This window comes from Zea mays, chromosome 10 (assembly GCF_902167145.1).
Source record: "Zea mays cultivar B73 chromosome 10, Zm-B73-REFERENCE-NAM-5.0, whole genome shotgun sequence".
Classification (NCBI taxonomy): Eukaryota; Viridiplantae; Streptophyta; class Magnoliopsida; order Poales; family Poaceae; genus Zea; species Zea mays.
Genome location: NC_050105.1, coordinates 20,597,267 through 20,613,792, shown reverse-complemented (window position 1 = coordinate 20,613,792; position 16,526 = coordinate 20,597,267). Strand labels below are relative to the sequence as shown.

General features: G+C 50.7%; 1 protein-coding gene and 1 long non-coding RNA gene across 5 annotated transcripts in view; one reads left to right on the top strand and one right to left on the bottom strand.

The window, feature by feature from the left end:
* LOC100274067 (uncharacterized) overlaps positions 1 to 14,353 on the bottom strand; it is a 57,124-nt gene extending 42,771 nt beyond the window's left edge. For 2 of the 4 annotated variants that reach the window (XM_020544953.3, XM_020544954.2), the window contains exons 1-4: positions 13,904 to 14,307; positions 2,203 to 2,851; positions 1,665 to 1,751; positions 1,381 to 1,512 (exon numbers count right to left, since the gene is read on the bottom strand). In XM_020544953.3, the coding sequence (XP_020400542.1) occupies positions 1,381 to 1,512; positions 1,665 to 1,751; positions 2,203 to 2,851; positions 13,904 to 14,082 (1,047 nt within the window). In that variant the 5' untranslated portion in view covers positions 14,083 to 14,307. Of the gene's footprint in view, positions 1 to 1,380; positions 1,513 to 1,664; positions 1,752 to 2,202; positions 2,852 to 13,903 lie in introns of all 4 variants that reach the window. The other 2 variants (XM_020544950.2, NM_001360531.1) reach the window with 2 other exon arrangements.
* LOC103640930 (uncharacterized) lies at positions 13,917 to 14,997 on the top strand. Its single transcript, XR_559943.3, has 2 exons — positions 13,917 to 14,388; positions 14,663 to 14,997. It is a non-coding gene; the product is annotated as an uncharacterized lncRNA (long non-coding RNA).
* The last annotated feature ends 1,529 nt before the right edge of the window (positions 14,998 to 16,526 follow it).

The window sequence follows — 16,526 nt, the reverse complement described above, 5'->3', positions numbered from 1 at the left end:
GAGATAATACGTCAAGGAGAAAAGCCCATGAAACTGAATCAAAGGCCTTGAAAATATCCAGCTTCAAAAACAGACTAGCGACTTTCTTTTTGTGAAGAGACTTAATTGATTGTTGAACTAGCATAAAATTATCATGAATTGACCTTCCTCTGACAAAAGCACTTTGATTAGCTGCAACCAACTCATGCAGGCGAGGGCCCAGCCGATTAGCAAGCAATTTTGTGACCAATTTAGGCTAATAGGTCTGAAATCACCAAGCGAAGAAGCATCCATCTTTTTAGGGATCAAATGAGATAGGACGAATTCAGCTGCCAAAGCTTTTGAGCATTGCCTTGATGAAGGACAGCCAGAGCCTCCATTAGATCCACCTTAATAATGTTCCAACAGGTTTTATAAAACCTCTTAGATCCACCTTAATAATGTTCCAACAGGTTTTATAAAACCTCCCAGTAAACACATCAGGCCCGGTAGCTTTGTCGGATGGGAGGCATGCAATAGTGTCCATCACTTCCTTTTCAGAGAGGGCAATCCAGGGCACTGAGATCAACTGCATCTCTGTGACAATTCATCAAATCAATTGTATACTGTCTCTGAAAACCAGCACCAAACAAGTTGGAAAAAAACCCATCTAACACTTCATGTATATAACCACCCTTCCTTCCTCCTCTAGTTTGGTAAATTCCTTTTCTTTCGAAAGCAAGCTTGCATATGGAAGAACTTAGAATTAGCATCTCGTTCTTTCAAGTATTGGATTCTGGATCTCAAACGTGCAATAGTTCTTTCTAGAGAAGCAAGAACTAGGCAGTGCTGCTGCACTTTTCTTAACAACCAAAGCTCTTCTCCCGACAAAACTCTGCTGTCCTAAGCCGTTTCCAGCCTATGCATCACTTCCCGAGCAAGCTCCAACTGGTTCCTTAAATTACCCACTTCCTTATGCCCCCAAGACTGCAAATTTTTAGCCAGACTTTTAAGCTTTAGCGACAACCTCTCCATAGGACAGGAGGCCTAAATTGGTTGGTTCCAAGAGGCAGCTACCACATCCAAAAATCCAGGAATTTTAGGCCAGAAACCTCGAAGTGAAATCTGCGCTTTCCCCTACAATCCTCCCTGAATTTGAGTGTTAAGGGACAGTGATCAGAGGATTCAGAGGCATTGCTATAAAGCAGACAGTCAGGAAAGGAATCCTCCCAACTAGTAGTGCAGAAAACATGGTCTATCTTCGCCAGGTTCATGGGTAGTTTCGACGAGGTTTCTTCTTAGTGCAAAGTCATGGGCTCTTTGCCCCATCAGTCAAGTTTTTTATAGAAATTAGTGATATAAATAAAATAATTGAAGGACAATGTTGATTTCACAACTACTATGAGGAATGAAGCAATCAACCTGAGACGATGTGTTTTTTCCATAGTATATCCTTTCAATTTCACCAAAAATTTGCCTAGATATCTCAGCATGTTTATTGGGTCGATGGTGACCACCATCCTCAAAGCATGGTATTTGACCAGTATATATCCACTGCAATCAAGAGAAGATATTGTCATATTGAGAATGTTACCAAAACCATTTCATCGATATCATTGTCTCCAGACAACAAAGCTCATAGGGGAATATCTGGATATCTGTGGCACCTATTGACTAACAGCACAGTAAGGTGCAAGAGGGAGGACCTTTAGATATATAGCAGAATATGTAAGAGCCTCCAAGTGACTCTGATCTTGAACATATTCAGACAAGAGCACACGGACAAGCTCCAACTGCAGAAACATAGCAAAGTGAATTGGCATAAATAGTCCAGTAGATCAAATTAGTTTTCTTTCTCCAGAAGTAAGTTTGAGCAATACCGTGGTTTTATATTACTTAGTAAATGAAGACCATTCAGCTTTAAATTAATCTCGGTTGAAAGCTTTACAAATTCTACAAATGGAATCTAAAATTTTCAGTATATGTTAGATAATACCAAAAAAAGGATAGCACTAGCTTTAGGTCCTTTAAGAAAAAAGATCTGGGAAATAAACACTATACTTCTAGGTAATAGCTTCACAAGAGATCCCAGTTATCACAGTTAACAACTACTCCATTATGAATTACAACTAATAACTACTACTACCAAAAGGTAAACAGTCAGGTGTTAAGATCGAAAGAATACACCCACATGGAATATTGTACCCATTCCACAAGAAAAAATAGGGAACTAAACCAACAAACCTTCCGCCACCAGTTTCTTGATGCTTTATCACCCTCCACCAATTTCAGCGATACTGCATCAAGCCCAGTCATGTCCCACTTCCTACAATTCTCAGTATTGTGATGCTCATTAGACCGCATGAAAACTGTATCACTACCTTGCCATTGGCCACCAAGTGTGCTTGACTCGTGTTTTGGTGTCAGATCGCCAACCCCAGCGTTGCAGATACTCCCCATCTCTTCTAGAGCAATATTTTCAGATAGTTTAGCATCTTCACCTATCACCTCAGTATCTCCAGACAACTTAATCTCTGATGATCCTAAAAGATCTAAAGGCTCTTTTGTCTTATTCCAGTGGCATGGCATATCAAATGAACCATTTTTTGGCAAATTAACTACACGGTTATCACCATCCTCCCATATTTTGTCCTTGCCTTTATTCAAAATTATCACAAACTTGAACTCCAGAAGTGCTTCCCCAGGGACATCAAGCTGGCAGACCCAACCATTTGGTGTCCAATCCATATCAACCTGACTCTTCCATGAGCCAAGCTCTTTTGTCGAACCAATAATGCCAACATGCTCACCAAACATAACCTGGTGATCCAGACGAACATGAAGACGCACTATATCCTGCTTTAAAGGATCCGTTTGTTTTTTCTCCTTTGTTCTGTAGAATAAAAAAAGTCAGTGTAGCCAATAAACTCTACTAGAAATCAGACTTTCAGAACTCAGAGAGTTGCATGCATGTAAGAGCAGAATTTGCAAGTAACTGCTTCATCTTTTCTGCTGTATAATGACCATAGGCCAGAGAAGAAAAATATATTGTAACGAAATAACTGTGACAAGTTCATAAAAGGTGGTCTACTTGTCATACATCAATGCATATGTGTACAAGACATCACATTAAGTAGTAAGTGGAAAGCTAGACATGGAATTTCATTTAGAGTCATCTGTATTAATTGAAAAAATATATATAAACTGATCAAAATGTGCAATGTATTGGAATAGTAAACCCTAACCCTAACAGGGGTTGGGTGGTGTATTAATAGACTTGAGTACTGGGTCAGGCCCATTACAGAGGGGCGAGACAGTAATTACTTAGGGAACAACCCCAAACCCTAAACGGGTATTCTAACACACCCCCCCCCCCCCCCGCAGTCACAACTCTATCCTGTACAGATGTTGAGACTGGAGCGAAAGTCTAAAAATACACTCGACGGTAACCCCTTGGTGAAGATGTCAGCGAATTGCAGCGTGGTGGGGACGCTGAGAACCCGAACGTCACCGGCAGCGACACGCTCGCGGACGAAGTGCAGGTCAATCTCCACGTGCTTCGTGCGCTGATGCTGCACGGGATTGGTGGAGAGGTAGACCGCGCTGACGTTGTCGCAGTAGACGAGGGTGGCGCGCTGAAGGGGACTGTGGAGCTCGTGGAGGAGTTGTCGTAGCCAGGAGGCCTCTGCCACACCGTTGGCCACGGCGCGGTACTCGGCCTCAGCGCTGGAGCGAGAGACGATGGGCTGCCGTTTGGCGGCCGTAGAGACGAGGTTGGCGCCCAGGAACACGGCGTAACCGGAGGTGGACCGGCGCGTGTCGGGACAGCCAGCCCAGTCAGCATCGGTGTAGACCACAAGCTCCGACGTCGGGGATGGTCGGAGTAGGAGGCCGTAGTCGAGGGAGACGTGGAGGTAGCGCAGAATCCGCTTGAGCGCGGTGACATGGGGCTCCCGCGGAGTGTGCATATGCAGGCACACCTGCTGGACGACGTAAGCGATGTCGGGCCTGGAGAAGGTGAGGTACTGGAGCGCGCCGGTCAGGCTCCGGTAAGACGTCGCGTCGGCGACCGGAGGCCCGTCGTCCTCAGAGAGCTTCGCCTGGGTGTCGAGAGGCGTGGAGCAAGGCTTGCAGTCAGACATGCCAGCCCGCTCCAGGATGTCGATGGCGTACTGGCGCTGGTGGAGGAAGAGACCCTGAGGCCGGCGCTCGGCGGTGATGCCGAGGAAGTGGTGAAGGGGCCCCAGGTCCTTCATGGCGAATTCCCGCTGAAGGGCGACGATCGTGCGGTGAAGGAGGTCGGCGGTGGATGTCGTGAGCACAATGTCGTCGACGTAGAGCAGGAGGTAGACAGTGTCGTCGCCGCGTCGGTAGATGAACAGGGACGTGTCCGACTTGGCCTCGACGAAGCCGATGGAGGCCAGGTAGGAGGCGAAGCGACTGTACCATGTCCGTGGCGCCTGCTTGAGGCCGTACAGGGACCGGTTCAGCCGGCAGACCAGATCCGGACGGTCAGCGTCGACGAAGCCGGGGGCTGGCTGCAGTAGACAGTCTCCGTCAGAGTGTCATGGAGGAAGGCATTCTTGACGTCGAACTGGTGGATCGCCCAGTCGGGGCTGAAGGTCTCGTCGTAGTCCACTCTGGGGCGCTGGGTGAAGCCCCGAAGGACCCAACGGGCCTTGTAGCGGTCGAGGGAGCCGTCCGAGGTCAGCTTGTGCCGAAATAGCCACTTGCCGGTGACCACGTTGGTGCCTGGTGGACGCGGCACCAGGTCCCAGGTGTGGGTGGCCAAGAGGGTCGCTTACTCCTCCATAGCACGACGCCAATGTGGGTCGGCGAGGGCAGCGCGAACGGAGGAGGGCACAGGGGATGCGTCCGGAGGAGTGCAGGTCGTATCCGCTGCCAGGATCAGCCGGTCGACGGGGCGAAGAACGCCAGCGGCGCGCCGAGTCACCATCGGGTGGACGTGCCCGGGGTCGCGGTGGATGGCGACCGGGTGGTACACTGACGACTCGAAGCGGGCCGCCGGAACGTCGGGAGCGGCGGGTATGGCCGGCTCGCGGCGGTGATAGACGACGGCGGGGTCGGCAAAGCGGGTCGTGCTCGTCGACGGGCCCGAGTCGGCAGGCGTCGAGGTGGCGGCGTGGCTGCGACGGTGGTAGACGAGCGCGGGGTCGGCGAAGCGAGTCGGGGTCGACGGGGCCGCGCGTGGCGCAGGCGTGATCGACGGGGCCGCGCGTGGCGCAGGCGGGGTCGTCGAGGCCGCGCGTGGCGCAGGCGGGGTCGTCGAGGCCGCGCGTGGCGCAGGCGTGATCGACGAGGCCGCGTGTGGCGCAGGCGGGGTCGTCGGGGCCGCGCGTGGCGCAGGCGTGATCAACGGGGCCGCGCGTGGCGCAGGCGTGATCGACGGGGCCACGCGTGGCGCAGGAATGGGCGCGAGGCGGGGCGCAGGGGGTGGGGGGGAACCGGATCAGACTCGAGGAGTCTAGATCGGTGGGTGGGGTGGAGCCTGCAAGGGGAAACACATCTTCGTCGAAGATGACGTGACGAGAGATGATGATGCGGTGGGAGGTGAGGTCCAGGCACCGATACCCCTTGTGGTCAGGGGAGTAGCCGAGGAAGAGGCAGCGAGTGGAGCGAGGAGAAAGCTTGTTAGGGGCGGTAGTGGAAGTGTTAGGGTAGCAGGCACAGCCGAACACGCGCAGGTGGTCGTAGGAAGGGGTTGTGCCGTACAGGGCGAAGTGAGGTGTAGGGTGGCTCACCGCCTTCGAGGGAAGACGGTTGAGGAGATGTGTGGCAGTATGAAGGGCCTCTGCCCAGTAGGTGGCAGGGAGAGACGCCTGAAAGAGAAGGCAGCGGATCATGTTGGTGGTGGTGCGAATCATGCGCTCGGCCCGGCCGTTCTGAGCAGAGGTGTAGGGACACGAGAGACGCAACTGGACGCCATGAGTGAGGAAGAAAGAGCGGGAGGCGTTGTTGTCGAACTCGCGGCCATTGTCGCACTGCAGGGCACGGACCGGGCGCCAAAACTGGGTGGATACCCAGGCGAAAAAGTGAGTGAGGGTGGTAAACGTGTCGGACTTCAGCCGAAGGGGGAAAGTCCAAAGGAAATGGGAGTAGTCATCCAGAATGACCAAGTAGTATTTGTAGCCGGAGAGGCTAAGGACAGGAGATGCCCAGAGATCACAGTGGACAAGATCAAAGGCCTGAACAGCCCTGGACGTGGAAGTATTAAAAGGAAGACGGGAGTGACGGCCGAGCTAACAAGCATGACAGAGGTGCTCAGAAGAGCCCCGAGTATATGATATGTCGGAGTGGCCGGAAAGCTGGGACATGACGTCAGGTCCAGGGTGCCCGAGGCGACGGTGCCAAATGGCGGAGGAGGTGGTGGTAGTAGCAAGAGCATGAGATGTGGTGGTAGTAGTAAGTACAGGAGATGAGGCTACTCTGGTGTGGGGAGTGGAGGGCAAGTGAAGAGAATAGAGGGGGCCGGAGTTGTCACAGCGAGCGAGCACAGCATGTGTGGGAAGGTGGCGTATGGTGAGGCCCCAGGGGTCGAACTCCATAGAGCACTGGTTGTCACTAGTGAAGCGACGAACCGAGAGGAGGGGATGAGTTAGTCCGGGAGCAACAAGGACGTCGTTAAGGCAGAATGGTCCTGGAAGAGCCGATGTACCTAATGAGGTGACCGGGAGGGTGGAACCGTTGCCGACGACGATGGAGGTAGGATGTGAGGGGTGAGGTGGATGGGAGTGGAGTAACGAAGTAGTGGTGGGGGTAGTGTGGAAGGAGGCCCCGGAGTCAACCACCCAATCGGTGGTGGTTCGGGGAGGTGGAAGTGGCGAAGGTACGGTGTGAGCGGAGAGGGCCAAAGAAGGTGCCCCGACAGAGGCACTAGGAAGGGAGGGAGATGACACGGGCTCAACCGCTAGGGAGGCGATCGCAGCACGTGGGAAGACAAGCGGTCAGGCACGTGACGGCCCGCCTGAGGGTGGACCTCGACGCAGTCCCGAAGAATAGGGTTCCAGACTGGATCGAAGGACACGAACATGCCCCGGATGAGCTGGCCGTCGTGGAGGACACGCACAGTCACGAGAGCGGCGGGCGAGGTAAAGCTCATGGCGACCGGTGCAGGCCGGCGCAGGGAGGCGCGGACTGGACAGCCGGGCGCGGAACAGCAGGGGCGGCTGAGTGCTCGACGTCGGGCGTCCACGGCACGGGACAGCAGGGGTGCTGCGTGACGTGGAACAGCAGGGGCGCGGGTCCTCCGGGCGGGTGCTCCTGGTCGGGTGAAGCAGGGAGGAGAAGGCTGCCAAGCAGCGGGGACGCCAGCAGGAGCAGTGAGGGCCAGGCCGGGTGATGGCGCAGCGCGGCGAGGGAATCGACCGTGGGACGGCGGGGTGGCCGTGGGGTAGGGGTCGCTGCGGCTGCGGCTCGGCTTGGGCGAGCGGCTCGGCCGCGGGGCAGGGCACCGGCGAGGTCGCGGGTGCACGGCGGCCGGCTCGGCGAGCGGCTGGGCAGGGGCGCGGTCCTTGGCGGCTTCGCGCGGTGAAGAGAGCAGAGAGGAGAGAGGAAGGTGGGATGGCGGCTGGCGGATGCGGCCTGCAGGGGGCGGCGGCTGGGGCGCGACCTGCAGGGGGCGGCGGCGCCTGAGGTGGTCGGAGGTGGAGGGGAAGGGGCGGCGGCCAGCGGGGGAGGAGCTGGCGGCTGGGAGCAGAAACCTAATTTTGCTCTGATACCATATTGGAATAGTAAACCCTAACAGGGGTTGGTGGTGTATTAATAGACTTGAGTACTGGGCCAGGCCCATTACAGAAGGGCGAGACAGTAATTACTTAGGGAACAACCCCAAACCCTAAACGGGTATTCTAACACAATGAACCAGCATTGAATTGAAGAACAATACTCCATCAAATCAAATGAGTTCCAATAAGTATATTCTTGCGAGATTAACTCCAGATGTTTGAATGCATCAGCGGGTCCCAGAACTTGGCATGATGTGTCATTTAGGTCCCCGAACTCTCAAAAACCAGGAAAACAGGATGATTTTGAATCAGATTCGAATCAGCAAGGTATCCCAACTTTTGTGGAATCATGAGACAGCAGCTCTGATGACAATGAAGGCAATGGTATGTTTTATCTTTTGAGTATTTTATGCATATATACTGTCATATAGGTTTTTTCAGTGTAATGTGTTTTTGTTGAAAAATTATTCATCAAAGGTGATGGTGATGTTGGTGGTTCTTGTGGCAATGCTGGTGGTGCTAGTAAGCCTAGTCGTGGTGAAGAATCTAATGGAGGTCAAACTCATAATAATGTTTTTTTGCAAAGTCATAACAATTGTTATTTTTCAATGGAAAATATTGTATTGGATAGTACAATACTAGGCAAATATGGCTCTTAATTAAGCTAAGCGTATCAAATCTTAGATACGTTCGAATTGTAATGCTTGATGTATTGATAGGAGATGGGGTACAATATATAGACTCACAACCCTAACCTAATGGGTCGGCAGCCCAGCAGTGGTGCCGGCCCACTCACACACACACAGTCTAACATTCCCCCACAGTCGCAACGGGGACACCACACACGAAGAGACTAGAGTAGAAGCTGAAAGTAGGAGCCAACGGGTTGAAATCCCCCCGCGGTCGCAGCGTCGTGAGGATGTGAATGTTGCGGCTGGAGCAGAGACCAGTGTGTGCGCCAAGACGATAGCCCCTAGATGCCGAGGTAGCCGAAGTCGAGGTGGTCATGATTGGCAGATTGGGAGACACGCAACAGAAGCCTGTTCTTCGGGAGGGGCGACATTCAAGCGTCAACGATCGACAGGGCGACACAACAAAAGAGCACTAGCAGGCCGACCTTCTTGCTTCTTCGATCGTCCGGACATCGAGGAGCCCCGCCAGAGGAGGCCGACGGGAGTGCACGCGTCTGCGCCGGTCATGGTGTCCGCGCCCGCAGCAGAATAGAAGGGGTAACGACGGATCCGGCCGGGAAGGCCACGACAGCGACGGATCCGGACGGGAAGGCGCGATCCGGCCAAAGGGACGGCAGATCAAGCCGAGAAGGTTGCAGCAATATTGAATCCGACCGGAAGGCTGCGGCAGCGACGGATCCAACGAAGGCGATGAAGGGGTGGCTGGCAGAGCGGGTCCAGCCGGGCCTGGCAGGGGGTGTTGACGGCAGCGGTGAAAGAAGCGCAAAGGGAGAGGCGGGCTGCAGAAGAGAGAAAGGGAGCGGCCTTTTGGCCGGTCGGCGGCAAATCAGGTGGCCAGCGGTGCTAGGAGGCACGGCGGCGGCGGATTAGGCGACCGACGGCGTTGGGAGGCACGCCGTGAGGTTGGCGACGTAGCAGAGGAGGGCTAGTGGCGGATCTGAGCCGCCGGGGGAGGGTTTGTGGCCACGCCGCAGAGAAGCAGGAAGAAGAGTGGGGCGCCAGGGTAGGGGCTAGCGCTGGGACGTCGCCAGGGAAGGGAAAGGGTGGCGCGAGTGCGCTGGGAAGGACGGTTGCGCCTCTAGGGCGGCGCCGGCAAACTGTAGGCGAGGGCGCAGCGCGGGCGCCGAGCAGGGTAGGGGCGCCATGCTACTGGCGAGGGAGGGGAGAGGGGCGCGGGCGCCGAGGGGGGGCCTGCGCGTGGGGGCGCGGACACCGGGGAGGGGCCGTCGGGCGCGGCCGAGAGTAGAGGGGAGTGGCCACCGGGGGAGGGCGGCGGGCGCGGCTGGTCTCTGCGTGGGACGCCCGGCCACAACGCGACCCGGCGCGGCTGGCCTCAAAGCGGCCTGGCGCGGTCTGGCAAAGGCGCGACGCGACGTGGCCGACGAAGCACGTGCGCGGCGCGAGCCCTCCGCGTGGCCGGCGTGGAGCAAGCCTGGCGTGGCACGGCCGCCGAGCATGGCTGCCGGCTGGGAGAGGAGAGAGAGGAGGCGGACGACTGAGGCTGGCGGCTGGGAGGTTAGAGGCCGCCCCCGAGAGGGAAGGTTGAGCCTCCCGGGGGCAGCGGCGCGGAAGCCGTTGGGCAGCCGCTAGCGGCGGCTGTTGGGGGTGTGTGGCGGCTGGGTAAAACCCTAACCTCTGATACCATGTAGGAAATTGCATTGCTTGATGTATTGATAGGAGATGGGGTACAATATATAGACTCACAACCCTAACCCTAATGGGTCGGCAGCCCAACAGTGGTGCCGGCTCACTCACACACACAGTCTAACACCTTCGATAGCTTATGTGCTAATTTATCGCAGTTACAGGTCTGAATTCAGATCATAGGTTCTATTTCTGTCCATGAGTTATACTCTTCATATTAAAGAATTTTTAATTTTGAATGATAAGCAAATGGAAGCTTCAAGCCTTCAATACTTGTAATACGAAGGACTATTGGATTATGGACATGTACTCTTAAGTCAGTTTAATTCCCTTTGAACTTGTAATACTTTGGACTGTTTTTTTTTCTCGAAAACGCAGGAGAACTGCGCCTTTTATATATTAAGACGAAAGCAATACTTTGGACCATTAATCCAATGGATTGCGTGGATGTATCATGTATGTAGTATTTGGGAATATTGATTATGTATATGGACTACTTTTAAGTTAGTTTAATTCCCTTTGAACTTGTAATAGTTGGAACTGTGAATCTAATGAATTGTATGGAAGTGAAGAACATCGTGTCAGGTGAAAAGTGATATTCTGAAGAAACAGCATGGCTCCTCTCGCTCTGGGCCCCGTTTCTGCTCCCACTCTCGCCTCCTCCGTCCGCCGCCATGCTCCCGCTGCTTCCCTAGCTTCCTCGCGGCTTAGGCCCTATCGCAGCAAGCTTGGGGTGCCTGCTGCCTCCTCTCTTCGTGGCAGTTGGGGGTTTTCGTTTTGGTTCCTGCTCGATGGCTTCCCCCATAAGGTGGGATGATCGAGGCAGGTTGCTGGCTGGTGACTTGAATTGTTCTTCTGGAAAAGCGTTCCAACTTTCGATTCTGGAAAAGCTTTGCACTCGGTTCTCGGTGGCTCTCCGGTGGGTTTTCATGTTGTTGAGGAATCGAACAAACACTTTTGATTCTCGGTGGCCTCCAAAAAAGTGGGTTTCATGGTGCTTGACCTAAAGCGCATCATCTCTAAGAGCTTTGATGTTTACTTCCATCTTTAGAGGAATGGCGGCCCCAATTGGAGGAAGGAGTATGCGCTTTGGTGTAGAGAGGAGGATGATCAATGGACTGTTGTTAAACACAGAAATTCTAAAAAAAATGGAGATTGGTCTTTTTCGCGAAGAATTTGATGCAAGACTCACCAATCAAGAAACATCGTCCTTTGGATCTTCTTAGGAGGATTGGTTCTAGATCGGCTATAAAGAAGAAGCTTGTTTTTCGTGGTATTTCTGATGATAATTGCCAGATTGATTTTGTGCAAGTAGGGGAGTTCAAATGCTTTGTTCCAAACCCTAGTTTCAATTCAAATTTAAATTCAAATTTGAGTCTTCGGTTTGGTTCTGACGTGAGCACCGGGGCGCCTGCCCCTTCTTTGGTCCCTGTTCCGACTATCATTTCTTGGATTACACGTGATTTGGACAGGGTTGTTTCCCTTGGGGTGACGTGCAAAAAGCTCTCTTTGCCAACAAGTCGTATTCTTACGTCGCAGGCGCATTCCACGATGGTTGTGACTTCTAGCCTTGGGACTAGGGCCATTCATGACAAATTCTGCTACCGATGTTTTTCATGCTTCCACCTCATCAGGAACTGTACGAGCCCGGTTAGATATCGCTGCTGACTATCGCTATGCCATTTTGAAAAATATTGTAACAATAGCAAGTGCAACCTTTGACAAAACTACACTGGAGGCCCAAGGTACACCTCATTAATGAGTCAGCGCAAATAGTGATAGTATGGAAGTTGCTTTGGAAGTTGTTCCCGTCGCTCCGTCTTCGGTCTCTTAGCCTCATGACCTGATCGTGTGCCTCTAGTGCAATCTGCCCTGCCTTCTCCCTCTTTGCCCCCCGCGCCGTTTCTCGTCGCTCGCTCTTCCTCCCTGGCTCGGCCTTTGACGATCGAAATGGCCAACTACGTCGCTGATCCAAGACCCTTTCTCCCTCCGGAGATGATAATGGAGGATGGAGGTCCGCTGCGTCGGGCGAGGGCTCGGGTTCATATGGTGGACTTGCTTGAAGTCAAAGCTGAGCAGTTCGTCATTGTAGAAGATGTGGATGGTGTTCTTGCTCCGAGTGATCTAGGTATGTTTGTCCAGCAGATTCGAGACTTTGTTTAGTACGAGTTGCATCTTAAGGTTGTCAGTGCTTCTAGACACCCTTTTGGCATTGAGGCTTTCGAGCTTGCTAGTCTTTACCAAAGGGACAGACTCATCGCCGGCAACTTACATGATGCTGATGGAATTTCTATCCGGTTCATTCGTCTTCAGGATGTCGGTTCACATCTTGGTCCGCTTCACCAGCCCTGAACCGGTTCGCATCGTCTTCAGGATGTCCCAGGCCTCCTTTGTCGTCGCTTTCACCCCCAAGGACTGGTGCATCTCTGGAGGAACCACTCGTAGGATCGTCTCCATAGCCCACCGATCCTCGTTGCGCTCAACGTTGCCAGTGTCGACTGCCTTCGACAGTCCACACGCATCCATCATGACCTTCATCATCACCACCCAGTTGTCGTAGTTGGTGCGGGTGAGCATAGGGTATGGTGCTCCGCCTCCAACATCCTGCATCCTTCGCTGGATGACCAGAGCACTGCCTCCGCCACCGCGGTTGTGCCCCGGCGAGTTGGATCCTTGCCGCTCCCGGCATCTAGGGGACTAGGACCTCGTCACACGCGACATCTCCTCAGGAACCGAGGCTTCAAACCAGGCTTCGATGCCACTGTTAACAAAACCAGCACCTTCTCCCCTCAGCCACACCACTCACACACATTGTTTTTGATGAAGAGTAGAACTGATATGAAGTAGAAGCTTTATTCCCAGGCTTAGCTTACAAGAGAGGGTTACATCCCTACTTATAGATCATGCAAGGACGCTGCTACAGTAGGACGGTTTGCTATAGTAGGTCGGTTGCTACAATATGCCGGCACTACAGTAGGCGTCTGCTACAGTAAGACTGCTGCTGCTGCTACTACCTAGCTGTCAGCTACAGCTGACTTTCTAGAACTCTAAAGACACCTCTATACTACTCTAGTATATTAAGCACAAGAACACACAAATTAGTTCTAACAATCACGTTCCTTGTGTGGCCCAAATTGAAGCTAGAATCCCAAAAGCTAATCTTTTCAGATTTGAGAACTTCTGGGTTCATCATCCGGGTTTCTTTGATTTAGTCCAGCAAAAATGGAATAAAGACGTCAGACTAACGTCCAATGCATCTAGAATTATTGCCAAACTTAAGAATGTCAGAAATGCTCTCAGGATTTGGAGCATGAAGCTCTCCAATCTTAATTCCTTGATACAACAGAATAATGAAGTTCTTCAAATTATGGACAAGCTGGAAGAGTGTAGACCTCTGTATATTCAGGAATGGAACTTTAGAATCATTATTAAAAGTCATCTTGAGAAGTTGCTAAAACCCGTGGAAGTTGCTCGGCTTGTGGTTTATGGGTTTTGTTTTTGCTTCCCTTTCTTCTCCTTCCCTTACTTACTAGGTAAGTCCGGTTTGGTTTAGCCTTCTCTTTTCCTTTCTCTACCATTGTTTGTGCAGTCCTCTCCCGTTTCTTTTGTTTATCTTTTAATAAAATTTGCACCGTTGTAGGAGATTACCTACAGATATTATTATATATGTACTTTTCAATGTTAGATGGTTTGGACATAACCTGTGTGTTATCCTGCCCGAGAAGAAAACGACAAAGCCATAGATTTCCAATAAATCTAATAAACCCGTTTGTGACCTACCGTAATGAACCACACGTTCCAATAAGGTCCCACACAAAGTCTCCCGAGAGGCTAATTAAGCAGAAAAGCGAACAAAATGTTGACCTCTTTGTAGCCGAAGCGGCGGATCCCGCACGGCATGAGAACGCGCGTCTCCACGGGGCAGCGACCCGGCCGCGGCGCCGTACAACGGCTGCAGCAAAGGCTCCGCCGAGCCCGCGCCACGGCCTCGAGGAGGCCGCCGCCACGGCGAGCGAGGGGTCGAACGGTCGCAGCGACGTCATCAGTCTTCGTCCTAATCCTCCTCGGCCGCAATCCGACGAACAGGCGGGTGTCGCCTCGCTTGTCCCAAACTGGGCGACTTTGAGATATAGAGGAGACGGTCACGGCACGGGGCGGGACGGGGCGCGAGAAGGACGGTGTTGGCAACGGAACGTGTGGACGTCGTTTCCGTGGCTGTTTTAGGCCAGCAGACGCCGAACGCGGAAAAAGCTCATATGCCTGATCCCGTGATCCGTCAATCGCGTCGCCAAAAACAAAAACACTCCTCAGGTTGTCTTCAGCAGAGGCGACCGCGACGCGCATTTCAGGTAAAAAAATTTGGAGTTGATCCTTTATTTGCCCCTGTTTTTGGACGTCATCCCTTATTTCCCCCTAGTATAGTTCCCGTTTATATTCAGATTCTCAATGTTCATCCCTTTTATACCCTATTAAGTCTGTCACGTCAGCTTACTCCATCCGTCAAGTTAGTCTCTCCGTTAAAAAATTCAAAATGGCTAAATTGCCCTTTGCTTCCTAGTGAATTTGCAATGATGAGGTGTGCTTATACTTTTTCTCAACTACCTTTTACTGTGTTGCACATAGGAGGAGAAACAAGAAGACATCAAGTGTTGTCTCAAATCAATTGGAGGGTGGGACATCAAATGTTGCTGAATCTAATCAGTTACAAGTTGTTGAATCGAATGTAGATGCCTCCAATACGTTAGAGGGTGCTTGATGCGTCAAGAGTCTAATATGTGTTGAGTGTCTGCATTTTATTTTGCTCCAAAATTGGTCAATGGAAGGGATGTGGCAGAATTAAAAGTCTTGTTGGGTGTAGTGAATTTTATTTTGCTCCAAAACTACTTCATGGAAGGAATGTGCTAAGCTCTATTTTGTTCCAACACTACTTGCTGGATGGAATGTAATCGAAATTTGAACTTGCTAGATGTCAAATTTGCTTGATCCATACTCCAATAATTTGTTTGCATAATATTATGTTGTCAAAAAAATATTGATAAAATTGTCATGTTCGGTCATAAAAAAACTCATATTTAAAGTGTACACAGGGACAAATAAGGGATATGCTGCTAAGGGCATGCATGTCCAAATGGTAAAAAGCAGCCACAGTAACAGAAAAAGGGTACAAAAGGGAAAGGATTTGAAACTCTGGACATGTAGGGAAAACATGTTTAGTCAAAGGTAAATAAGGGATGGCGTCCAAAAACAAGGGCAAATAAAGGATTAACTCAAAAAATTGCACTACTATTCGTACTCCCAGCAGCATGCCACACAGACGGCCGGAGCTAAGATTTAGCTTAGAACGAACGTAAAAATTAAGCCTTATATTTAAGTATAATATTTTTTATGTACGTGTATATATTATATCGATAATACTTAACATGATATCAAAATATTGTACTAAATAAATTTTACAATACTTCAAAAGTTTCTTCTGACTTTTTTAGGCAAAGTCATCAATGATTATGTTGATATCAATCTTATCTAATATTTTTTTCTCAATATGTAAGGTAGCCAAATGATTCAATCGTTTTTGAGAGATTCTAGAACTTAAATAATTCTTCAATTATTTCAACATCGAAAAACTCCTTTTATTTAATGCCACCATAACAGGTATAGTAAATAATATTTGATAATCTATAGAAACATTAGGATAGGAATCCATGTTATTGACATACTCAAATATCTTCATAGGAGACATAAGTGGTTATGGCAAATTTAACTTCAAAACTCTCAACTTAGAGATTAGAGTATTTAACTCAATATTAGATATCTTGTTATCTATACAATTACTGTAAGATATGGGCCCCTAGGATTTGGGGGCCTAGGGCGGCCGCCCAGGCGGTCCTACGCTCAGAGTGGGCCCTGGCCACAGACATGATTGTGGAAAATGTCGTAGTCACGCTCGCGTTGCGGATATTCACGCGTATGACACTATTTTGCAAAATTGTTTCTCCCTTCTGCTCGAAGCCTCCGTCCGTCGCCGCTGGATGGCAACGGATTGGATACACAATGTCATATCTATACAATGGCCAAGCTAAGGGCTTGTTCGTTTTACCATTAATCCATGTAGCTTGGATAGTATTGAGTCGGTTTAAATCTATAGCAAGTCAAAATTCATCCTAATCTATTCCAATACACTCCAATCCACATGGTATTGGAATAACAGAGTAAGACCTAAAGTGGATCAAGAAATGGTGCATTTACCTTAAAGAGTGCATAGTACTAATAATTTGGAGGTAGTGTGGGATTTACAAATTTTCGTGGGGCATGTGCACCCACTTCTCACTACCTAGCTTCGCCCCCTGTGTCTATACCCATTAAAGAAAAAATACCACACTATCTATACCCACTAATTATCATGGATATAAAATTACCTCATAAATCATGGCTAGTGGATACCATTGGAAACTCATACCCTCCGATATTCTAGTAGACATGATTATTT